This window comes from Miniopterus natalensis, chromosome 1 (assembly GCF_054644295.1).
Source record: "Miniopterus natalensis isolate mMinNat1 chromosome 1, mMinNat1.hap1, whole genome shotgun sequence".
NCBI lineage: Eukaryota > Metazoa > Chordata > Mammalia > Chiroptera > Miniopteridae > Miniopterus > Miniopterus natalensis.
The window spans coordinates 28,350,879-28,377,855 of NC_142081.1; the positions used below are offsets into that span (position 1 = coordinate 28,350,879).

The 26,977-nt window shown below is 38.5% G+C and overlaps 1 protein-coding gene across 1 annotated transcript in view; it reads right to left on the reverse strand.

The window, feature by feature from the left end:
* Nucleotides 1-26,977, reverse strand: part of SYNE2 (spectrin repeat containing nuclear envelope protein 2) — a 233,480-nt gene that overhangs the window by 183,655 nt on the left and 22,848 nt on the right. The window contains exons 2-15 of the mRNA XM_087819973.1: nucleotides 23,331-23,392; nucleotides 22,042-22,137; nucleotides 21,872-21,949; nucleotides 21,690-21,782; nucleotides 19,400-19,581; nucleotides 18,129-18,325; nucleotides 15,169-15,269; nucleotides 12,606-12,707; nucleotides 10,419-10,556; nucleotides 4,996-5,160; nucleotides 4,268-4,380; nucleotides 3,283-3,445; nucleotides 1,825-1,903; nucleotides 1,152-1,339 (exon numbers count right to left, since the gene is read on the reverse strand). Of these exons, the coding sequence (XP_087676099.1) occupies nucleotides 1,152-1,339; nucleotides 1,825-1,903; nucleotides 3,283-3,445; nucleotides 4,268-4,380; nucleotides 4,996-5,160; nucleotides 10,419-10,556; nucleotides 12,606-12,707; nucleotides 15,169-15,269; nucleotides 18,129-18,325; nucleotides 19,400-19,581; nucleotides 21,690-21,782; nucleotides 21,872-21,949; nucleotides 22,042-22,137; nucleotides 23,331-23,392 (1,757 nt within the window). The remainder of the gene's footprint in view (nucleotides 1-1,151; nucleotides 1,340-1,824; nucleotides 1,904-3,282; nucleotides 3,446-4,267; nucleotides 4,381-4,995; nucleotides 5,161-10,418; nucleotides 10,557-12,605; nucleotides 12,708-15,168; nucleotides 15,270-18,128; nucleotides 18,326-19,399; nucleotides 19,582-21,689; nucleotides 21,783-21,871; nucleotides 21,950-22,041; nucleotides 22,138-23,330; nucleotides 23,393-26,977) is intronic.

Sequence of the window (26,977 nt, forward strand, 5' to 3'; positions counted from 1 at the left end):
GGGGTTCGATCCCAGTCAGGGCACATGCCCGGGTTGTGGGTTCGATCAATGACTCTCTCATCATTGATGTTTCTATCTCTCTCTCTCCCTCTCCTTTCCTCTCTCTGAAATCAATAAAGATTAAAATAAAATAATAAAATAAAATAAAATGAAAACAGAAGAACTGTTGAAAGCCAAAGATGTGCTTTTCTAATATCAACATAAGTGACAGGGAGAAGTAATGTCTCACTAGCCCCTCAAACACTCTTTTGTACTCACACACATATTTTACTTTCATATAAACAGTCTTCTTTTCTGTTGAGTAACTTTAGTTTCTACCTGAAAAATGTTTAGTCTGAGAGGCTATCTATATCCATTTGCAACAGAGAGAAACAAGTGAAAGAAAGAAAGAACTATTTCAGACCAATCATAAAACAGATGATGACATGAATAGCAAATGAAAACAACAGTGAATTACACTAAGATTTCTTCCACGCCTCTCCAGAGAAGTTGAAGGTATTTTGTTTGCCTCCTCTAGAAACTCAGAAAAGTTTTAGAGCTCAAAAGTACTAAATGGAAGGGGTAAAGGAATTAAGCAAAAAAAGAAAAAACTCATGGACACGAACTACAGTGTGGTGACTGAGGGGGGAGGAAATTGGGGGAGGTGGGGGCGGATAGAGAGGGGTCAGTGGTGATGGAAGGAGACTTGACTTGGGGTGGTGAACACACAACACAGTGTACAGATGATGTGCTGTAGGACTGTGCACCTGAAACCTGTATAGTTTTGTTAACCAGTGTCACCCAATAAATTCAATAGAAAGGAAAACAAAGTATTGAATTGAAAAATTAAGCTTTATAAAACATCAATCTATTTTAAATATGTCTATTTGCTATCCAGTACTCTAAGTCTTTTATTTTCTTTCAAAAAAATGTAGTACTATATCTTCCAAAAGGTATACTGTGTATGTAAGTTATACCTCAATAAAACTCTGTGTGTGTGTAAAACCTGTAACGCGGTGAAAATTTCCTTTGGCAGTTTTATTAGGAAGAAACTAAACTCCTTCCAAATCTTGGAGAATTTTCCAACAGTTGTGCTTACTCTTCCCTGAAAATGAGGGTCTCCAAACAAAACAAAAAGTGCAATTGAGCCGGTGCCACTAGGCTGCAAATACCTCTGTAATTTGTTCCTTCTTTGTCTCCTCGAAACACGCCTTGAGGAAGCGCAGCTTTTCCGTATACGCCGTCCAGCAGCCCAGAACCTTCTGCAGGGTGCACTGCACGTCGGCTATGCTTTCCCGACACACAGAAATGTTCCGTTCCATCGTCATATGCTGTTCACTAACATTCTGATACTGTCCACCTGTGATGTGAACAAAACAAGAAGGAATTTTAGAAAACAGGTTTTTATTAATAAAGTACTATTAAGGAAAATATTTGCACGTGAATAGTTGAAAAATAAATATATACTCTGACAATATTTAAACTAAATGCAAGCATTTTCCAAAGAAAATGCGCGTGTAAAACATTAAGGTAGCCTTGGCTGGGTGGCTCAGCTGGCTGGAGCGTCACCCCGTGCACCAAAAGGTTGCGGGTTCGATTCCCAGTCAGGGCACATACCTGGTTACAGGTTCCATCCCCAGTCATCGGGGATGTGTACAGGAGGCAACCGATCAATGTTTCTCTCTCACATTGATGTTTCTCTCTCGCTTTCTCCCCCCTTTCCTCTCTCTCTAAAAATCAATTAATAAAAAATTCAAATAAAACATTAAGGTATAAAGAAAGCGAAAGATATAAAATGCTATTTTTAAGTGACCATTCCATCAAAAAGTAACTGTATAGCTTTACCCAAATTCTTATAGATTTCTTCACATTTTTGAAAAGAAGTTTCAAGTTGAGCTAGGAAGTCTTTTTCTTCAATAAATTTCTGGAGGGAGGAAAGGAGAAAAAACATATTGACAGTTTATACTTTTTTAAATGTGCCAAGAAATCCAGATATAAACATATAAACACAGATGAAAAACTCAGGCACCAACATTTGTTTAAGGCTTTAAACTACATATTTGGGTAGGAAAAGAAGAGCAGTTCATGAAGAGAGTTAAGGTCTAGGAGACGTAACTATGAGTGAACATTATATAGGTATGAAACCTGAAAAGTGTATCTTAAAGTGGTAAGAAGGTTCCTAATGGTTTTCCTCTGGTGGGAAAAAGCATGTTAAACATTTATAGCAATTTCAAAAATCTTCCACCTGACATATTTACTAATATTGCATAATTTTTGTATCAGATTCTTTTATTTCATGTATTTTTATTAATAGTGAATAATTTTTATTAGAAATATTAGAATATGTTATAAATAGATAGTATCCATCTTGCAAAAACACTTGAGAAATTACAATTACCTGTAACTAAATGCTTACATGTCCTAACAAGCAAATTATGCTATGGAAAAATACAGAGTTAATTAACAACTGATATTTATTGTACCCTTATTATGTATTGACTGTATGATTACTTAAATGGAAAAATGAAAGATCAAAGAAAGAAAAGAAAGAAAAATATTCAAAGTCTAGTCTAATTTAGAATGATGCTTACTATTTGAGAATGTACAGTGTTTAAAGCATATCTGTAAATAAATCTCTCATGTTTTTCAGTTTTTGCAATTAAACTTACAATCTTAGATATTTCTTTTTGTCCCTCATTCCAAAAAGAAAGTACAATGACAAGGCCTAACTGTAGAAATGACATTCCTAGGATGCTTTAGTTTTAATTTACTAATGACCACACTTATATATAAATCATTTGCAACATTTTTGCCTATAAATTTCAAGAACTAGGCCCTCTCCCTAAAAAATGCTCAATGCAAAATGTACTGTTTTTCCCACCCTTAAAACTGAAAAGCTAAGGTTAAAATGTTCTAAGAAAAAATTTAAATTTTGGATAAAATCATTGATTTGGGTGGGGGAAAAATATTAAGTAAGATGTCCAGTAAGTAAAAATAGAAATTTTTAATGGAAATAACATTAAAACTTCCTCTATATTATGTTAATTGCCTGGTTAACTCAATCTCCCCTTTCTAGTAAATAACACTGTTTTTCTCTTACTCTTTCCTGATGTCTGTTATTTAACTCTCTGTAATTCTTTTCTCCAGGCAACATTTAAGCTAATGGAAGCTACCAAAAAATAAAAATTAAAAAATCCCATCTGAAAACCTGAAAAGGTAAAGGGAAATTGTGCCCAAGAAAAATGCAAACCCAGCACCCAGACATGGAGAATAGTTTTCTAAGACATGAAATAAAGAGCTTACATGCCAGTCTTCCAGCAGCAATTCCACAGATTCTTTGCTCCCATATTTGATGTTCCAAACCTTCAATTTTGATTTTGCTTCGTCTAGCAAACCAAGGACTGAGCACTTATAGTAATGAAACTCTAGAAGCGGAATGAATTTTTTCCCCGAAATAGTGTTGACTCTGGAAAATAGTGCAGGTTTTAGAATTTAACTTACTATTATGGGCCAAACGTGAGATATGTGGCATTTTAAAAAACATTGGGGCTCTAACTTTTTCTTTTAAACACACGGTGCTCAGATGTATCCTCAAATCTTCTTTAAACGAAGTAAAACAAACATTGTGGCTAGATATATAACAACTATTTCTAAAGTGAAACATCTAACAGAACATTTTCTTTAGAAATTATAACCCTCCTGAGAAATCCTATAATAAAACATTAATCTCCAAAATATTTTACTAAATTTGAAAACTTCTAGATAATCTAATGCAACTATAACTTCAACATTTACATACTAAAAACAGCTTTTATTATTAAGGCAAATACCTTATTATCATTCTAATAATTTGCTTATAAATAATGAGAAAAGAGAAGATCATGTGGACAACAATCTATTAAATAGTCTTTATATTTGTAGTGTCGGAGTTTATAAAGTGCCCTCATGGACCACCTCCCATGTCACCCAGTATCCTTGTGAGACTTGAACACGCTGATCATCACTATCCTACAAATAAGGAAACATGCTCGGAAGGACAGAGTAACTTGGCCCAAACCAAGATACTGAAAGTCCACAACTTGTTCTACCACCACATCCTACCATCCAATAAAAAGAGAAAGTGCGTTAGCGTGATCTTATGTTACTATTACATGAAACAGGAAGGTGCTGTTATCAAGATTTAAAGAATACTTGTGAGAAGTTATCTAAAAATCTTATTTTCTGGTCCCTATTACACCACTGAGTGCTCAAACATGGATGGTATCAGCAGCTGTGAAGTGTTACAAACCGTCTTTTCATTTCCTCCAATTTGTAAGCTGGTACCAATGGCGACTGTTTTTCATCTCTATTTTCAAATGTCAGGAGGGTGTTCGAGTGACAGTCACATTTATCCATCAGAGTCTGAAAAGAAATTTAGGCTGACATGAACCAGGTTTATTGCCAAGCACTGTAACTGAGGGTTTGTTCATCTTATTTGTTCTATGCATGCACTGCATCTTTTTTTAAAAAATCATAAAAGTGGTGGGGTTTTTTTTAACTAAGATTTTATGAATAAATATTTTCATCATAAATGTGTTACACTAGGTCAGTTTTACAGAGAGGCAGATTGTAGTTTCTTTGGCAAAACCAGTATTAAAATCTCATTTTCAGATGTTATTTTCCATTCCTTCGTGAGCTCCAGTGCTATAAATCTCATCCACCAAATTCTTCACGCCATCATAGTAAGCACCCCATCTCCCACATTTAAACCAGACTCCCCCCTCCTTTTTTGTCAGACTTTCTGTAGCTTTAGAACTCACTGACTACTCTCTATTGTTAATGTTTCCACGTTAAACTAGCACAATGTTCATGAAGAAAGTGAAGGGATCTTCCAGGTGCCACATCTCCCCAAGGGAATAATTCTAAACCATCCTCAAACACCCACTGCATTTCCTTCCCTTCTTGCCAGAACAAAGTCTCTCTCAAGAGTGGTCCTAACAAAGCATAGATTTGTCAATGCTCCTTTTCTTTTCCGACCTTGAATAAAGCCATTTTCTCTTCTATTAGCGCAATGGCTTCATAGTAATCCTGGGAGGCGGGCAAGTCGGCATCTGTAAGCCCCTCGGCCTCCTGGAGCCAAGCTTCGATTTGGTGGAGGGGAGAGGGCAGGTCATCGTTCAGCTTCGTTTTCCACACATTAATCTGAAAAAGAGGGAACGTGTTCTTCAGTAGTCATTCTCCTAGTTTATTTCTTCACACATGTTATGTTTAATTCTCTAAAGTTTCTCTAATCCATTAGAGAAAATCAAGGAAACCTTTATCAATAGATAAACTACTTAGCTCTAAAGATCATTTGGCTACCTACTGAGCGAGGAGACAATTTGTTTAAAAGCTGCAGGGGAAAAGAGGGCACAAGGATTAAAAACAAATGTTTTGATAAATCCATCATCAGTTATGAGGGGGAAACTAGAAATATTTAAAGCACGCCTCAAAGCATGGTAGACTACTGTCTTGAATGACCATGGATTCAAGCGCCGTATGCCCTGTGTTCTCTGACATTACAACTACACCTGGCAAACAGATTTATAGATTATTTTCCTTATGTGCCCTGATATCTCTACGTATCTGTCCTTCACTGAAACCCCCACAATGCAGGCAACCTTCTTCCTTGGCCTTCCCACCACTCCCTACACGAACACAAATCCCACAGATGCCAACTACAGAGTCCCCCAAACACTGACTGCCCAGGTCTCGCTCTTGCTGCGCCTTCTACCTGGATTTTTCCCCCCTACTAAGCACCATCAAACTCACTCCTGCACTCACACATTCACTCGTCCACTCATTCATTCATTTACCGAGCAGTTAGGAAAAATCTATTGTCGTAAGCATTGGGGATAAAGATACAGAAGGCCTCTAAGGTGGACAGGGGACGTGTGATGATCACACACCACAGAGTACTGCCAGCAACCAGACACAAATCAGATGTACACACAGGGCAACACTGGAGGCTCCTTAAATACATGTACTCAAAAATGAAAGTAAGAAACAGACTAACATATAACATCAATTTACACAACTTAAAAATACACGGACACATATATACACCATGTATTTTGCAGAAGCATAAAACAAAGAGATACACATTAAGCACATCGCAGTGGTGACCTAAGGAGAAAGGGGAATGAAAGCAGGGGATGGGTATAAAAGGAAATAAACACACAATGAAACAAGCGCATAAAAACAAGAGTTGGGCCTGGTCCAGACTCATGTGCCATGAAGGAAAGAGTAAATTTAATATAGTCCTCTACATCTGAGGGTCAATCAGATAAATAAAAGTTACAGCTCTTATCTGGACGACCTGGCAGGGAAAGCAGACAACTACACAGTTACATTAAAATATGGTCAGCAATACAGTAAAGCCAGGCAGGGGGGCCAGGGGAAAACCAGGGGAGAACACGAACTCCACACTGATGACCATTAAGAATGTGGATTTTTATCTGAACTCGCATGGCTCTTTTACGGTGTTTTTTGGTATTCTCATTTCAAAGACACCCCTATGAAGATCAAGCATAAATCAAAATTCATTTCACCCAAATGATTGCCTCTAATGAAAATCTGAGTTTTATTTCTGTCTTTTCTCTTTCCGTTATATTTCTACTAATGAAATGTCACTGTTCTTAGAATTAAGTTGTTTTTATATAGAGAAAATAGGCAAAGTTTGTATGTTATATGAGCTATTTGGTTAATCATTCCTTCCAAACATTTACTGGATATCCACTATATGCAAGGCAAATTGTTACAAAAAAACACATTTAATCAACTACCCAAGAATAAAGATGTTAAGTGAGGACAAAGCTAGGTTCCTTTAAGGCAATCAAATGGAATTATTCATAAAATAGAGGCATTAAATGTTATAGTTTTTGCATTTTGTACTGCATTTTGTTTTTTCCACTTTATTGAGGTATAATTGAGAAATAAAATTGTAAGATATTTAAAGTATACATCATGGTAATTTGATATATGTATACATTGGGGAAGGATTCCCAGCAACCAGGTAATTAACACATCCATCACTACACATATTTATCTAATCTTTTTTCTTGGAGAGATTACTTAAGTTCTGCTCTCTTGGCAAATTTCAATGATATCATACATGTTTTATATCAACTATAGTCACCGTGTTTTACATCAGACCCTCAGACCTTATATATCTTTTAGCTGAAAGTTTGTACCCTTTTACCAGCCTTTCCCTATTTCCCCACCTCCCAGTCCCTGGCAATCACTTTTCTACCCTATTTCTCAGTTTGACATTGTTTTTAGAGTCCACATAGAAGTAATACCATGCAGTATTTTGTTTTGCTTTAATTGTCTTGCAAGTTTTTTTCTCAAAAGGCATATGGCAAAAGAGAACTCCATAATCTTACATTATTAACGATATACCACTAAGCCTCCAATTAGAAAAACAATAAAAAAAAGTTTTCATTATTACAAGTTTTTATTTTTTATTTATTGATTTCAGAGAGAGGAAAGGAGAGGGAGAGAGAGAGAGAGACATCAATGATGAGAGAGTCATTGATCGGCTGCCTCCTGCATGCCCCCAACTGGGGATCGAGCCCGCAACCTGGGCATGTGCTGTGACCAGGAATCGAACTGGGAATCGATAGCCCGGATCCTAGGTCAACATTCAACCGCTGAGCCACGCCCGGCCAGACTATTACAAGTTTTTTATATAAACAGGTTACATGTGCTTTTATTATATCTGAATTATTTGTGCATTTGCCAAAAAATAAAAATAAACTAGAAAATTGATAAATGATTGAGTTAAGGAGAGGCTATACATAATACCTCTAATTCAATTGTTATTCTTTTCACAACTAAAAGAAAGCTGCACATTTTTGGAATGAAACCACATATATACTTTCTGACCCAGGGCTGTCTCCTATGGAGAAGTCAGAAGAGGAACGAGAAAAGGCGATGTTTACCTTTCAATCACTCCTTTCTCACTTAACACAGATAACATGGTCCCACCCTTTCTCACTGTTGGAAATTACTTTTGAATTTGGCTGAAAATTTCTATAAGATCTTGTCAGGTCAAAATAACATAATGTTGCCGTTCTTCATAGCAGGCTTAAAATGAAACCATTTACTAGGATGCTTTGAGATATCTGTGTTCTCAAACAACTGGACCAGAAACTACCTAGATGGTATTTTCTTTAATACATCTGATGACTTTAAAATTAATGTTTCATTTTCCCACACCAGGAAAATGAGCTGCATTCTACCTAAGGAATGGTTTTTCAACTTACTATCAATTTGCAGCACTTAATCTTGCAAAATAGTTCTTTTTATGGTTTTTCTCATTATTTTGGGTAATTTTTCCAAATCATATTCAGAAAATTAGGCCAGGTCTCTGTGGCCTGGGACAGTCTGAACTATACAGACAATATCTCTTTTTTGTCCAGGATTTGTAAGAGAGAGCTCTTGTCCTTTACAGGGGTCACTGTCAAAGCTGGGATCGGAACACGAGAATGCAATGAGCACGGCCACTGATGGGAAAGATTTCTGGAGCTGCACTATTTCTCCAAAATTAGGTGCTCTGACAAGGCAGCTTTTTTAAGCCAGTAAAACACTATTTAACACTTTTCATAATGGTGTGAAAAAATGTATTCTAAAACAGGCTGTTGCTGCTGATGGCCAAGAGACTTGAGCAGGGATTGGCAAACTTTTCCAGGGCCAAAGAACACTTTTGACTTGCAGATCATGCAATCTGTGTTACAACTCTGTAAATTCACTAAAGATCATTTAATTATCCATTTTAAATTAGTGAATTCATGGTGTATAAGCTATACCACAATAAATATGTTTAAAAAAAAAGAATGAACGCAAAAAAAGACATTTAGACATCAAGGAAAACTAAGTTTGTCACCCATAGACCTACATTACAAGTTAAAGGAGTTTTTCAGGCTGAAGAAACATAAGTTCAGATGGAAACTCAAATCTCTAGGAAGAAATGAAGAACACTAGAAATGGTAAATATCTAGATAAATATAAAAGGCTAATTTTTTCTCTTAATTTCTTTAATATATGCCTGTTTTGAGCAAAAATATATAGCATGGTCTCAGGGACTTTAAAACATATATTTGTGTCATATATATATTTATATACAAAACAACTATAGCATAAAAAGTGAGAGATAAATGAATCAATTTAATTGCAAATTTCTGTTTTAAAAATTACACAGTAACGAAGAAGTTGTATAACTCTGAGTAGACTGTAAAAATTTTAGAATGTATATTGTAATACCATTAAAAATGTGTAAAGATATAGAGCCAAAAAGCCAATAGAAAAATTAAAATAGAATTCTAAAAATATTAACATAATCTAAAATGAAGCAGGAAGAAAAAGAATAGCAATACAAAAACAGAGGGAATTAAAAAAAAGAGTAAAATGATAACCTAAATTGAACCATATCAGTAATTACATTAACTATTAGCTGACTAAACACTCCAATTAAAAAGCAGAGATTGTCAGAGTGAATAGAAAGCAAGATCCAACTATATGTTGCCCATAAGATATGCACTTTAAATATAAAGACTCAAAAAGGTTAAAAGTAAATGAAAACAGATGTGCCATACAATCAGCATAAGAAGACTGAAATGATTGTACTGATATTAAATTAAGCAGACATCAAGAAAAACGATATTGCCAGAGATAAAGAGGAATATCTCATAATGGTAAAAATATCAATTCATAAGGAAGCTATAACAATCATAAATGTATACACCTAATGACAAAATGTAAAATACATGAAGCAAAATTTAACAGAATTAAAGGAAGGATTCATCAGCAATTGACAGAACTGGACAAAATGTCAGTCAAGACATAGATAATCTAAACACCATCAACCACCTTAATTGATATTTATAGAACGCTATATCCAATAACCTACAAAATACATGCTCTTTTTTCAAGTGCAAATAATATATGCACCAATATACACCATGTCCTGGGCCATAACACAAGTCTCAATAAATTTTAAATGGTTCAAATCACACCGATATATTCAGACACACATACACACATTCCTCCTTACACATTCTCTCTGGGTTTGTCTTGACCCGCTTTGAGCATCTATTGGTAACATGACCTTGGTCTGTGGTAGAGAGGAGGCTGCAGATGAATCAGAATATGGATAATCTACTATGGCAAGCTAAGAACTGATGGCAAACGTAAGAACTCTGGATAAGCGTGCAATTTTTTCTAAGTAGAATTCTATAAATTCCTATTTAAATAACAACCACTACCCAAATGAGACCATAGAGAAAATATAAGAACACTCTCCCAACTTTCTGCTGAAGCATCTATTCTGTCTTTTACAGAATTCCTCATGGAAATCTAAAGTTCTCTTCCAACAAAGCTGCCCCATGAAAATGTTCTTCTAATCAACATAACACAGTAACCTGGTAGTTGAGGCCATCCCAGGCTTTTCTCAACTGTAACTGATCTTCATTCAGCCGATTCAGATTCTCTTTCATCGACAGGATGTCCAAAAAGGGTTTTTTTCCTTCATTGAATGACTCCAAAAAGGACAGCAGGCTCTACAATTAGAAGAATATTTTAAGCACTGAAATGTTTAAGTCAGTTTACAAAATGTAATCTGCAACTATAAGGTCCATAGCTATAGGAGGGTTATATTTAAATTTTTATTTAGATAAAGGTAAGATTCCCTAAATTCAGGATCCCCTCACTGATCCAGTTCCTTTCTTCAGTGCACCCTGGTAACTCAGGTGCTGTCATAGTAACATATGCCGTAGACTGGTCTCACATCAGTCCTGGTGGATTTCTACTGGAGTGGAAAGGCAAGGACACGCAGCTCAGGAGGACAAGTCAGAATGCCACATGGAAAATGTGAGTTTGCTTGTCCTTCCCAAATATGTGTTCACAACAAAATAACAATGAGAGAAAGTGAGAATTATATGACAGCAGTCATCATGTATAAATTGTTTTTGAGGCGTCTATGATTAACTAGGCTTGAGCCAATTCTTCTCAAGTAATTTTACATAGATTTTCAAAAATACTTTGTCTCTGCCCTCAACATTTTAATAAACTTTTCTTGGTTCATATTTGTGTGAAATACTGGTGTGTGAGAGTCATCAATTCCATAAAATTTAATTTAAAACATTATCCATCATTACTGGTAGCATTTTAAATTAAATTTTATGAGCACACTGAAGGCTAATTATTTTAAATTCTTTCTGATAATTATTAACTTCATAAAGCCTTTTAGTTAAGAAACCTGAATCGGTGGTATTTATGAAATCAAAGATATATGGGAGAGCAAGGCACTTCACTGGACGCCGAGCACCTTGTCAATGAAAAACGTAGCAGGCGAAGGGGAAAGAAGCACAGGAAGGCTATGCGGTTCAGATGGAAGGAAGGGGAGAATGTCTGATCCCTTCCTTCCCAGATGGCTCCAAACCAAAAAGGATGGTGTGTGGGCAAGTCACAGACTCCGCTGAATGTCTGTTGGGAAGGCTGGATTCATCCAACTTCCCCGCTTAGAGAGGGAAATGGAGGCCCAGGGGCTCAGTGCGTGCAGGGACCTGAGAGGAGCTCCACCCTGTTTGGGAGGGAGAACTGGGGAGCACAGGGCCCCACGGACAGCGGGTCCTCAGGCACAGGGCTGCAGAGCCTTCACTTTGGCTCCTCTTAGTAATTCTGGGATGGCCCCATTCCTGATTTCCTGATTTTTTTCTTCATTCAATATTCATTCTGAAAAGCACGTTCTGCTCTAGACCAGGAATTAGAAAACTTTCACTGTAGAGGCAAGATAGTCAATACCTTAGGCTCTGCAGGCTAATGGCCTCCGGTAGCAACTATTCTACGCTGGCGCTGTGGCGTGAAAGCAGCCAGACAGTCCTTTCATGGGCATGGCAATGTTTCAAGAACAGCGCATTTACAAAAACAGGTGGTGGGGCCCGCGGACCACAGTTTGCCAGTCTTCGCTCTAAAACCTTGCTACTCGAGGCACTCTTAGAACCAGCAGCATCCGCACCACCAGGGAGGTTACTGGAAATGCAGAGTCTCAGGCACTACCCCAGAACTACTGAACTAGAATCTCCATTTCAACAAGATCCCCCGGGTGATTCATATGCACATTAAAATTTGGAAGTCTTAGAATTCAGCCTTAAACCTTGTTAACTTAGTGCCCTAGCCTGTTTGACTCAATGGTTATAGAGTGTCAGCCCTCCAAGAGTCCCGGGTTTGATTCCGGGCGAGGGCACGTCCCTCAGTTGCAGGCTCATCCGCAGCCCTGGTCGAGGCATGTGTGGGAGGAAACCAATTGATGTGCTCTCACACATTGATGTTTCTCTCTCTCTCTCCCTCCCACTCTCTTTGAAAAGCAATAGAAAAAATATCCTCAAGTGAGGATTTAAAACAAAAAACAAAAACTTGTTAACTTAGTATTTAAATAATTACTCTCAAAAGCTTTTTCTAAAAACAGACTTAAAAACATCCAACTCTTCCCTAAGAGTAAAGAGCCAATAAATTGCTGTTTAAAGTCATACTTGGCATTAATAATAGTCCTACATGCTAAAGAGAATAAATGGAGTTAATATATTTTAAAAAACAGAAGTCATACTTACGTCATACTTTTTATAGTAGGTCTCATTTTCTGAGTCCTTTAGCATCTTCTGTAGTTTTTTCTCTTGTAGAGTTAACCAGACCATAGCATCTTTCATCTTCCCCTAAAATTCACACACACAAACGCATTTAAAACTCTGTTCTAAATAGACCTAGTGATTTCTTTTAAGGATAAAATTAACAACTTCAAATATCAGTGAAATAAAGTAATCATTACACACCAGTGACTCACTGTGCCAAAGAGGAATTTTGCTTGTTAACATAACACCTTATATTTTAAAATGGACTGAAACACTGGCATCTGAATATGCTAAAAAAGCAAGCCCCACCCCCCACCCCTTTTTTTTTTGGCTTATCCATTTCCTTTGTTCTTCAATTTTAGAGAACATTATTCTAAGTTACTTACTTATAATGGGCATTTCAGAATACTGCTTTCCAATTAAGGGGAACCAAAGTTTTGCCACTCCAAAATATGCCTTATGGCATACTGACTTTAAGCCGGTTATTAAGAAACAAGATTCAGAAAGAACCTTTGGCTCTCCCCCTCATCTGCCTAAAGGAATTCAGATAGAAAAATCTGCTTAAAGGAGGGAAGCATCACCTTAGCATCACAATACAAAGGAAATGTGGCAGACTGGGAAAAATCTAGCAAAGCCTGTTTGTTAGACTCCCCTCCGTATCCCATTGTTCCTGGGTGGCCCAGCAAGAATTTGTTTACCACGTTTGCTCTTTTACATCTACCCATAAATTGGCTGCCTTCCCTTTAAAATCCGACACCTGTGCCTCCCTCTCCTTTGTCCAGAGTGGCAAATAAACCTCAACTGTCCAATGTGGCTTTGGGTCTCCTATTCTTTTCTTTTTTTTAATAGAAAACTTTTTTTTAATATATCTTTATTGATTTTAAAGAGAGGAAGGGAGAGAAAGAGAGACAGAAACATCAATGATGAGTCATTGATCGGCTGCCTCCTGCACGCCCCCGACTAGGGATCGAGCCCACAACCTGGGCATGAGCCCTGATGGGGAATCGAACCTGGATCTCCTGGATCCGAGGTTGATGCTCAACCACTGAGCCACGCTGGCCAGGCTGGGTCTCATATTCTTATGGCACCCCCACATGCACCTCAGTATTATTTTTTGGACATTTTCTCCTGTTAATCTCTCTCTTTTTCTGTCTCCCTCCCTCCCTCCCGCTCCCTTCCTTCCACTCTCTAAAATCAATGGAAAAAATACCCTGGGTAAAGATTAACATAACAAAACAAAAAACCTTGAATATACTGAAGATCCTAAAAACACTATTAAAGATCTTGGTTACGCTATCAAATGGAAGTGAGGAACAATTATTTTTCCTTAGATTCTTGCTTAGGTAGTAAACTTGTCTACTTTGGAAGGGGATTATACTGTAAGAGAGATAAAGCAAAATAAGTTACATCTTATTTCCACTCTCCTTTAACCTTCATTTTGCTTTTGTTTTCTATTAAGAGTTTTTTCTATATATTTTTGCATCAGATTTCGTGGATGGTTGAATTTTTAATTTTACTTTTAATATGAAAATTAATTAGAAAAGGGTAGCTTCTCAGCAGGTCAGAAATAAGTGAACCGAATTGTAAGTCTGAGTCTCAGCTTGAGTCTCTCTCTTCCAGAGTCGGCAACAAGCTGACTTGGCGCCTCAACTTAGCAGTTGGGAAAACATAGTCCTAAATTTGCCAAATAAAATGCAATAATATGACTACTTGTAAACATGTCTGAGAAAGGAGTTTAGATAAATTATAAAATAATATTCAAAAACATTTTCTAAATTCACATCACTCATTTATCTTCACAGAAGCAGAATAAGTGTATATTTTCAGCTCAGTGATTTTTATGAAATTCCCACCCACAACATTTTGTGTAAAAAGTCAAAGAAAAAAAGTGAATAATCCAATGCCAGTCTGATGGTAATTCAAGGGTACCTCAACAAACAAGATTAAGAGAACACAATGCTTCCATTTTTCTGAACTACATAATTCCATTTATATGAAAATAATGAACAGGTAAAATAGAAATATGGTAAAATTAGATTGTGGTGATGGTTGCATGACTATGTAAATACACTAAAAATCACTGAATTGTAAATTTTCCTTGGTTTAATTTTATGGTATGTAAATTCTATCTCAATAAAGCTGTCAGAAATTACAATAGACAAAAACTTGATAGTGCTAGGATTTTTTTAAAAGCCTGCTAACTTAATTTGTATTATATAGTGCCTATCTAAAACTGTTTCAGGTAATTCAGTAAAGTTTAATAAATTACCACTTTTAACTCAAAACTAATCTACAGTGAAAGAAATTGGAATACTGGTTGCCTGGCGTGGGGCTACAGACAGGAAAGAGGCACAATGGAACATTCTGGGTAACAGAAATGTGTTACATCATGATTGGAGTGTGGTTTACATATGTATATACATTTGTCAAGACTCATAAAAATGTACATTTAAGTTCTGTATGCAAACTCCACCTCAATTTTAAAAATTAAAGGATTAGTAGGGTATGACAAAAATGAGCTTGATTTGTACTTATAAAGGCATACCTGAGCTTTATCTCCAGTCCCAGGCGCATCCTTTGAATACTGTAGAAACTGTGCCACGTAAGTCATGATTGACTTTTCATCAGGGCTGACAACATCCACATCTGCAAGACATGCCACACTGTCACTTAGCTATAGATGTGATTTACTGTAATTAACACTAAAGACAGCCTTAAAATGAACCAAAGTAGTCAACCAGCCATGCGATCTCTGGTCACTCGCCCTTGCTCCACGACAGCAGTGGCTAAGAACTTAGATCTAGAGCCAAACAGAGCTCAGCTGACTCTTGGCAGTTGTACATGCACAGCCTCAGTTACTACTACGCGTGTTACACGCATGACAGCGTAAGTAGTGAGGGAGGGTGGAAAGGAGAAAATAAAGCTCTCCTCTTTCCAGAGAGACAGGACAGAAACCCCGCCAGAAGTGCAGAAACATAAAGTAACTGGAATCCTTCCTGACACACTGGTCCCAGCATGTATTCAGTAAAGCTTTCCCGAAAGTACATAACGCATGAAAGACTTGTTCAAGACATCCACAACACTTTATTCATTCATTCATGGAACAAATATATTCACTGAAAGCCTTCTATGGGTCAAGTTTTGTGTTACACTAACAAGAGTCCACAGTGAAATAAATTTGGAAAATGGTGAATTAAACAAAGTTTATAAAAATGTTATAAATTCCGTAGGTGCAGAACTTCTCCAGACATATAATAAATTAGGTAGATCACAAATTCACAAGAAGGGATTGCAGTATGTCACAGACAAAATGAACACATAATTTTGGGAAGTCTCTTGGTATATTTCCAAAACAACCAATGGAGATTACTGAAAAGAAAATATCCTGTTTATTAATTCAGTTAAACTCAAGTCAACAAATATTTATAGAGAGCCAACAAATGCAAGTCACTAGGGGGGACTACTGGTCAGCTTAGTCCTTGCCCTGAGGGGCCTTATGTTTCATTCCTTTCATCATTGAACAAGCAGGTGCTAGACACCTGAATCGATGCTAGATGCCCTAAGACATCTTCCCCTCAAGGAGCTTCCGGTTAGGAGAAAAACAAACAACTACTACACACTATGCAAGGACCAATGAAGCTCTGAGTCAGCTAAAGGAGAAAGTAAATTTAATTTATATACAAGTAATAAAATTCAAGGCAAGAGCATATAACAGTATCAAAAAAGCTGGGAGTGGGGTTTCAGGAAAGGAAGGATCCTTAAGAGCTGAGTTATTCTATCTTTTAATGAAAAAAAAAAGTAAATATCAATAGATAAATAAAATCATGATACTGGCTTAATTAGATTTTTTTAAAAATCTCATTGTATATGAAGCTATGCATAATGATTAAATGTTTTAACAAAATTATGTCAAAAGATAATTCCCTTATTCAAATATGACTATGGTATTTTGTTTGTATAAATAATCCTGATGTATTTCACATATTTTATCTATTTGTAAGCTATTTAAAATGAATTATGGACAATCATTCACAGAGAGGAAATTTGCTTTTATTATGTTATCTCTTTCTTTAGCTGCCTAGTTATTTTTACATACCAAAACAAAGTATTTTATACTAATAATGAAGATTTGAAGAATCAAAATATGTGACTTTGGGTGGTCACATACAATATACAGATGGTGTATTATAGAATTTGTACGCTTGAAACCTATATAATTTTATTAACCAATGCCACTCCAATGACTTCAATAAAATTTTTTTTAAGTCTGCAAGAAGCATTAAGGAAACAGTAATAAGAAATGGGGAACAGAACAGAGCATGGGGGAAAATTAAGGGGGGAAAAAAGATAATAAAAAGCCAAAAAGGAAAGGGAAAAGATAAAGAAAGGGGGGGAAAGGAAGGTAGAAAAAGCAAAAACTGAAGCAAGAAGATGGGAGGAAAAGTTAACATAAGAAGAATTAATAACAAGCAACATGGGGCCAGACTAATGACAAATCTGATATAAAGAGAAATGGAATCATTGTGAACTTAGAAATATCACCGAATTCAACTCCTGAAAACAAATGTAGTTCAAAAGGGCTAAGTACCCATAGCAATGAGCACCCGTAGCACCCGGACCTTGGTTTCCAACACCATTCGCCCATAAAAGGAACCAGGGCTCGCTGGAGACATGGCTGACCCCAGGACCGGGGTAGAAAATACACAAGATAAGCCTGGAGAACCTCATAGTGCCAAAAAATGAGGGTGTGCCCCCGAACAAGCAAGCAAATGCCACATTGATGGAGATATTTCCAAAGAGTACAGGAGCCAACTGAAAGAGCCGAAAGTTTGAACTTCAAATTTTTTTAATTTGAGCAATAAAGTGGTATTAAATACAACCCAAAGTATAAACTATCTGTGAGTCTATACTGATATAAATGGTTGGGTAAACAAATAAATGGAGAATAGGCAAACCTCCTGTGCAGGAGAATTCCAAATAACTTAAGTAGATAAGCTGCCCTCAAGGAAGGTGAACATAACTGTCCTAAGTATGGGCTGTGCACAGAGACTTCCCAGTAAAGAGTACAGGGCGGAAAGAGAGGAAGCAAAGAGTAACTGAGGTTAGCCTATGGCAGAAATTAATTTCATGAAATTTAATAAAGAGTTTAAGTTAAACCCTCCAGGACTAAAGATAATGCTGTTTGCTTATATATGGATACTAGTATTTTCAAATCAACTTCACACCAGTCATTGTTCTAAAAATAAAGAAGCTTCACCCGGCCGGGCATGGCTCAGCAGTTGAGCACTGACCTAGAATCTAGAAGATCGGGGTTTGATTCCCCGGCAGGGCACATGCCCGGGTTGCGGGCTCGAGCCCCAGTGCGGGGCGTGCAGGAGGCAGCCAATCCATGATTCTCTCTCATCATTGATGTTTCTCTCTCTCTCTCTCTCTCCCACTTCCTCTCTCTGAAATCAATAGACATATTTAAAAAAAAGAAGAAGAAGAAGAAAGAAGCTTCTTTACCTTCTGGTTCCAGCAACTTGGGGATTTTTAATTCTCGCTCTGCAATTCTGAAGGCCTCTCTCAGATTGTCTTTGTTGGATCTATGCTTCACGCTCTTCATGTCAATTAGGTCTGGTCGCAAGGCATGAATGACAGCCAAAAAAGCCATCCCATTTCTCCAGCTTGACTTAAAATCTGTCACACTCACAGACTCATGCCTATCACAAAAGGACAAAAACATCATACATCCTATTGAGTACGTCAAAGCACCCCACTCTCTTCAACAGTAATTAAAACAAATTTAAGTGAATCAAATCAATCATAAATCATTCTGAGAAAATATTTTATTTTAATCTTGTGGTCAAGTTAAAGTAAAATGCCAAGTGTGATGAGGCTCAGAATACTACAGAAGAGTGGTTCTCAAAGTGTGGCCCCCAGACCAGCGGGAGCAGCATCGTGTAGGCTGCAGGTGCTAGAAATGCAAATTCTCAGGCCCCACTTCAGACCCACTGAATCAGCTCTGGAGGTGAGCCTGAAATCTGTCTTTCAAAGCCTCCAAGTGACAGTGATACCCACTCAAGTTTAATGCTCCTCACTCAACAATCTGTTGTAAAACCAAAAAAAAAATTATGAGCACTAACTTTCCTTCATCGTCCCCCCTTTTCAAAAACATACACTCTCTTATCTCTGTTTCCTGACTGAGCTCTGAGTTTCTAAACAATGGGGACTGTGGTCTTTTAATGTATCATATACAGTTCCAGGAGATAATTTTATAAATTGGCCACTTATTCACTTATTTGTTTCTTCATCTACTCGATGCACATTTATGGAGCACTTACCATGAATTCACATTATGCTAAGTTCTAAAGATACACAGTCAATTAAGACATAGCCTTGACTTTTAAAGAGCTCCTAGTGTGGTAAACTTTCTGAATCTAAGTCCACCCTCCAGATGCATAGGGGAATTATGCCTAAAAACAAGGATACTGAAAGACCACTTTATTTGCACAGTAAGAGGCCACCTACGCATGTGGATGGGACTGAGGTAAGTTACCCAGATGATACCATCTTCTGGTCTTCAAAACCAAGAGTGGCTGAGCTCACAGACTGCCACACTTGGAAGAAGCACTATGAGAGGAAGGGGGTAGTTAAGCATTTCCTTTTTATCAGAGGGAAGTGTTCAGGTGGTATTACACACAGTTGGCCTGAATTTCAGACCTAGAGGTCAGTAACGTTGTGTTGGTGGGTACAGCTGCCCTGTGTGTCTCCTCTGGTCATAGCAAACTACTTACGTGGCACACTGCTCCTGAGCCCACAAGAGAAGAGCCTTTTTCGCAGACATCTGCCACCTTTCTTGGGCTTGGGAGCATTTCTTAGTGGGAGGACTTGAGGTAGGAGATGACTCAACCACACTCACATCGTCCAGGGAAGGTTGATTGTAATTGCAAGAAAGAGTCTGGGCAAGTTCCTCAATCTAAGGAAGACATAATAATAGTTAACATGTACAGGATCATAAGTTAGCAGCCTTGAGGCAAAGCCTTCAGCCAAAACAAGACTAAGGAATATCATAAAACAATGACAGTTTACTGGTGAAATGAGAACTAGCCAAAGCCTTGAATAACAGCATCTGTCATCTCGGGCTACACTTTGATTTTCTTTCAGTGAAGCTGGGTCACTCTCTACCCTCAATCAGGCATGGTGTTCCACATCGAGGGCAGGCATCTATTCATGCCCCTAATGTGCTTACAGAGTGTTTTACTGGTGCTCAACATCTGTGAACCTACATTGCACAGAACTAAGCTGAGCTCCCAGAGTATCTTCAGAGATTGGGTCAATTAAAATGCATCTTTGATTATAAACCATTAAGAAAAAAATACACATAAAGGAAAAAAAAACAGTCCAAACAGATGGACAAGTAAGTCCCAGGAAAGAGAAAAAAATGTCATTATATATATGAAAATAACCTCATTAGTCATTTAAGAATCTAAATATATACAGCAAGAAAACAGTTTTTCACATATAACATGGGCAAAAATTTTTAAAGTTAACATTCAGTAATGGTGAGAGTATAAAAAACTAGATATTCATATATTGCTGGTAAACACAAAAATTGGTTCAGATTTTTTGGAGGGCAATATAATAATTACCCAAAATGTTAAATGATAAATTCATAAACACAGCAATATATTTCTCTCAATAACTGACAGATTCACCAGACAACCAATAATAATAATAGATGTGATCAACACAATTAACAAACTTGGTCTGATTGGCATACTCCATTGCACCTAAAATGGCAGAATCAACATTCTTTTCAAGTGCACATAAAACATTTACTAAAATTGGCCATGCTGAGCCATTAAGAAAGTTTCGACAATTTTGAAGGACTAGAAGAATTCAGATTATATTCTCTGACCACATTGGAATTAATCTAGAAATCAATAACAAAGATAGAACACACAAAAACCCAAATATTTGGAAATTAAGCAATAGATTGTTATAGAACCAATGGGTCAAATGAGAAATCATAATAAAAATTAGAAAATATTTTGAACAAAACAATAATGGAAATATTATATTCATGGATTAAAAGATGGAATAATTTAAAGATGTCAACTTTAATAATATAATAAATTATATGAATTATCAAATTTTAACATTTTTTATCACATTTCTTTTATTTATTTATTTTTAAATAAAACACAGATACAGTTCAAGCCTTCTGTCTTTCCTTCTCCAGTTCCATTTCCTTCCTTTCCGAGAGGAGGAAACCACAATCCTAAATTCACTTTCAATCATTCTCATGTGTATTATTCCACTATAACTACAAATGAAGGTATCCAGAAATGATAGTCTCATTTTACATGTTTTAAACTTTATATAAGTAAATTATGTTATTTTCTAAAATAAGCATTTGTTGCCCATGTAAATTTTTAAGTTATTTTTAAGGTATCTATGGAGATATAGAACATGGAACTTTCTAGATAACTGCAGAAAATCTGCACTAATTCGGAATCCCAGACCTGAAAGAAAAAGTGTCATAAAGCCAGTACTACGGCTGTCTTATTCACTGTTATTTTCTTGGTGTCTTAGCACAAAAACTAGCACATAGTTGGTGCTCAAAAATATTTGTAGAATGAAATAAATCTATGAGTTAGTCTTGGACCGAACTGGATATTGCAGGATTATTAGTCTGGGCAAAGGTCCTCAACAATAGAGAGATTTTACAAAATGTAGTGGGTTCGTTTTCAAGAGTTTACTCCAGGAGCTTTCTACTCTCTTCCACTGAAGTAAATAAATATAATAAGCAAAAATTTACCATGCTAGGTTCTATTCAGACTGGTGCTGATATCATTGATAATTCAGGATATCATGGTAATTCAGCTTTCAATTTTCAACTGAAAAATAACGTAAGTGGCAAAAGGGCTGCTACCTATTTTCCACCTGGCAAGATTTCCAGTGTCCTATATCTGGAGGAAGCCCAGGACTAAATCTGGCATCAAATCACACTTATTGCATTACACGTATTTCATAATGTGGTAATTAGAATAGAGATAATTTCCATATCATTGAACTACTTACGTGAAAGTGCAGTATAATTATCCAAATCAGGCCAAGAATAATGGATGGGTTTCCCTCTATAATGTCAGTAACATGAATATTTATTAGCTTGATCTAGAACAGAAAAAAATGCGGGTGAAAAGGAGAAACTATTTCACAGTATTAATCTCCCCAATGAATTTCCAAGTGAAATTCATACTCACCGATCGGCTTTTTAGGAATGTCAGGGCATGTTCTATATTGAGTCTACACTGGAATGTATTAGATCCTTTATCTCGAGGCTACAAAATTCAAGCAAAATATATTACTCAGAAACATAAATTTTATTTTAAAAGTCAGCAAAAAGTTTCTCAATATCATTTTAAGAGCTTACCAACTGTTGTCCTGAGAGCACTTCTAGCAGGTCCAGGAGGACGTGCCCCTTTTTAATGTCCGTGAATAGGTCTGATATCACTGAGGGAGGAGTGTGCTGCAAAAGGACACAAGAAAAATCATCTCAAACTTCAGTCCAAAAACACAGTACCTGTGAGACTCTAATAAATGTGCCTTGTACCTTTGCAAAAGCTAAGAATCAGCAGTGATTTTTTTTCTTAATCAACAGAATGACAGAGAACACACGAAGCTCCATATCAAAACATGGTAAGCAAAGTAGCAAACTTATCTCATGGCGAATTTCCAGTGACAAACAGTCTCAGCTTTCAGCGAGAGCTTAACACCTGTGCGTAGAGGTGGCATTCAAGACATTTAGAATCCACCAAGAGCGACCCATTTGGGAAGCAGATTACATTTCTGGAGTAACCTGCTTAGGAATTTACCCTTTTTAGAATGGCGAGCACTGTGCTGGGAAGGGAAGCCTGTGAGAAGAGGCCCATTCATTTTGTATCTAGGTTGTTCCCGGTACTTGGCATCACTGAGAGGCAGCACAGCACAGCGATTAAGATCAAGTCCTCTGGGTCCAGACTGCCTGGAATTTGTATCCCATCACTATCACTTACAAGCTGTGTGGCTTTAGTGCTCCGAACCTTCCTTTCCCTGTTCTGTAAACAGGAATCACACTCATGGGGATGCTGTGAAAGTCACTGAAATGTAATGAGTAGCTAGTACAGGCAGTCTCCAACTTAGGATGGTTCGAGTTCGAATTTTCAGCTCTATAGTGCCGCGAAAGTGATATGCACTCAGGAGAAACCATATGTGGAATTTAGAATTTTGCTCTTTCCCTGACTGGCCATATGTGGTACGTACTCTCATGATGCTGGACAGCGGCAAACAGATGTTTGGTAGGTATATTAAATGCATTTTTGACACAGTATTTTCAACTTACGATGGTTGGTTGGGACAGAACCCCCTAAGTCAAGGAGCACCTGTACATCTGAATAACTTAGGAACGTGTCTAATGCATAACACTCAATTTATATGAATCATAACTGTTGTCACTTCATTTGGTAACAGATTTGTGTTGCTTTAAATATTTTTATAAAACACTCCCATGCCCTTAACAAAAGTGGCCCCTTTTGCGTGTAAGGAAAGAGTAACAAACCCGTGAAAACAAGATCGTGGTGACATTCAGCACATTCTCTCAACCTTCGACATGTCACCAGTGCCAGGGAGCAGGAGAAGCAACTTACATAAATTCATAGCTGAATTTGCTCTTTTTCTCCTCACCTTTGCCAACTGTGTGTTTATCCAGCAGGTGAAGGTTCTCTTCTGGGTGTCTTCCTGCTCCGCTATTTGGAAAGGACAACAGCAGTCACAAAAAGAGAAGCCCAGAAACCACGGGAGCATATCAAAGCTCCAAAGGTCTGTCGCTCAGGGTATATGTATGTGTTTCACGATCTCACTGACCTCCTAGGACTTAGTCTCAATTTCAGATGTTCATCCCAGCTATTTTGGAAATAGCTTGTTGATGTGAGTTATTTTTTAAAGCCACAACTTAGCTGACAAGAGACCATGTTTTTAATACTTTTTACTGACCAAAGAATTAAGTCCCTACATGGCCTTGGCAGTGCTACACAAGGACCCGTGAGCAAAGAGAAGAGTTCGTAACCCAGGAGGACTTGCAGTCTAAGCCAACACCATGCAGTATTTAAAGAAAGACCCCAGAATGTCTGCAGACATTTTCAAAGGCTCCTAAAATCGTGGCAGTTTAGTCTTGACATTTACCATGAGTATTTATCATGGAGAATACACTGCCACCGAATTAACTGTAAATGACCTAACTGCAATTAGAGTTAGAGAGACCTGGGTTCAAATCCTGCCTGTTACTGAGTTGATATGTGACACTGAGCAGTGTCCTCATGGAATAAAGTTCAAATCACTGAGTTCGAGAGACTACTAATGATTCACTCAGAGTAAACAGACCCTGGCACATAGTGAACACATAAGCACTCGTTTTCACTCTTACTAACCAGGCGGGAGTCAAGGGAAATATCTGAACACTCAGAGTGAACCATCCCTCCCTCCCGAGGGCAGGAGTGGGCTCCACACCAACACCACGCTTCCCCACGCCTTCTACCCCCTCAGCTTTAGCTGGCATCTGCAACTCTGGGGCCTGCACACATGGACCAACTTTCCATTTCCATCTCCTTGTCCTGCTGGACTTGGGATAGGAGTAAGCCCAGGCTCCCACGTCTTGCTGTGCCTAACGTTCACAGCCTTGTCACCACCATCGAGTTCACCAAGTCTCATCGCATTTGCCTTTATCCCTGCTTAGGTATGTACACGCACACACAGCACACACATTGCACGCGCACGTAGGTACATACACACCCCAGGCTCTCGGGTCTCCCTCGGTTTTCTCTCTCTCTCACTTCCATGAAAGTCTCCACATCTCCCAATTTTTCTCATCTCCCACCCCTCCGTAACTCGTAAACGCCTTCCCCGTGCTGAAATTCACAGCACAGCCACAGGGCAATCCCCTGTGTGCCCACCACCCGCTCTGGGCCTTTCTGCTCTACCTGAACCCTGGCCTTCCTGAGAACTCTGCTCCCCCCGCAGCCTTCTCAAGTGGGGCGGTGCTTTCTCTTACAGACCTTGGGCCATGGGTTCCTTGCTCCTCGCTGCTACTTCCAGATCCTTTTCTAATCTTTTTGTCCCTGAAATGCTCCAGCTCCGACTCTCACGTCATCGGACTGTCCCCAGTGTTATAGTCATCTATTCTCCTCTGCCATTCCCCATCATTTCTCAAAGGCTTCAGTTCCTTCCCCACTGTCACTTTCTCCAATACAACTCTTGTCTAATTCTTGGCAATTTCAATATACTTACTGATGAACCTTCCAGCCTCCTGGGCTTTCCATTTCTTGAATTCCTCTTCTCCAATAAACGTGTCTTCTGCCCTGCCTCAATGATTCGCTGTCATTGTCACACCCAAGACCTCATCATTACTAATAACTACGGCTCCTCATAATCTCAATTTCACGTATCCCCACTTCTGAAAATCACCCAGTATCTTTTCAGTTCATTCCCTCTAGTGCTCCAACTCCAACAATCCTTGGAGTCCATCGGTAACTCCAACACGCTTAATACTGATTTAACCAGCTTTATACTGTCCCTCACCCCTTTAATATCCTTCCTCTCACCCTTACCCATTTTAAATGCCATGATCAATTATTACGAGCACTCCCTTGCACCTCTCACTCTGCTGAGTGCTCGGCACTCCTCACTACACTCTGCTCAGGCACACCTACTACACGGTGCTGCTGAATGTGGCTGGAAGAAAATCCGGAACTGCTTGGTCTCACCGTGACACCCAGGTGGGCCCTCAGTGCCGCGGGGCAGTCACACTCTATTGCCCTCTCTCACGCACCTAAAAATTCACTTTCTTCTCCTTTCTCAAACTTCTAACACCTGCCCTCCCATCAGACTCAGCTGAGGCCTTGCTTCTCAAGGGATCATCCACTCTCACCTAACGACCTGCCTCCGACCTGTTAGTGTGGATGAACTAGCCCTGCTCGGACCTAACGCCAACCCCTTCACTCACTCCTCAGCTCCCATCGCTCTGAAGCTGCTCAAGGACATTGTGCTCCTTTCTCCCCCGTATCCATCTCTTCCTTTCCTCTCCCTCCTGCACCATTCCCATCAGTACAGATCCATGCTATTCATTCACCCATCTAAAAGCCATACCAGAAACAAACCTCCTTGAGCCCCGCTCCCCATCAGTCACCGCTTCATTTGTCTGCTGCCCACAGTGGCAAAACTCCTCAAAGAGAGTGTTTATGGCCACTCTCTCTAGGTCCTCTCCTCTCTTAACAAAACCCATGCCGACCAGCACCTCACCCCTCCACTGAAACTATTCTGTCAGCAAGGTCACCATGAATCAAGGTCATCCATGACTAATCAAGGTCACCAAGGGTCGATTCTCAGCCTTCATCTTTCTGGAGCAATCAGCAGCATCTGATACAGACCATCACTCTCTTCTCCTGCTCCCAGGATCCTACACTCTGTTTTCCTGCGACATCTCAATCCGGCTTCTCTCCTTCTCTCATACTTCATATCCAATGCCTCAGGAAATCCTCTGGGGGTCCGCCTTCAAAATATATTCAGGATATGACCACCTCTTACCACTCTGGTCCAAGTCACCTCCACCTCCACCGGGATGACTACAATAGATTCTTAACAAGTCTCCCCGCTTCCAGCCTTGCCCTCTAAATACTATTCTCAAGTCACTAGCATGATGTTGCTAAACGTACATGCCTAACTCCCTCATTTCCTTCAAACCTTTTTTTTAAAATATATCTTTATTGATTTCAGAGAGAGGAAGGGGGAGAGAGAGAGAGAAGAAAAAAACATCAATAATGAGAGAGTCATCACTGATCGGCTGCCTCCTGCACGCGGGCATGTGCCCTGACCAGGAACCGAACCACGATCTCCTGGATCCTAGGCCAATGCTCAACCGCTGAGCCACGCCCGGCCGGGCTCCTTCACATCTTGACTCAGGTGGCACCTCATCCATAAGATCTGTCTTGACCGTCCTATTTTAAACTGTAATACCCACAGCTCCTGCTCCCCCTGTGCTCTCTACTTTTTCCTACAGCACTTACCACCTTTTAACAGTCTGTGTAAGTTATGCATGTAGTATCCTTACTATTTAATGCCTTGCTTGCCTCCCAGTAGAAAGTAAGCACCACATAAGCAAAGGCGTTTTGCCTCTGATATATTCCAGGTGCTTAGAAAAGCCTGGTTCAGAGTAGGCGCTAAATAAACATTTACTGGAAGAAGAATAATCTCAGTCATTATTATTATTGTTACATTTTGTTTGCTACGCTGAGAAGGTCAAATCTACCTGTAAGTGTTTATACTTATTTAAAAGTTGT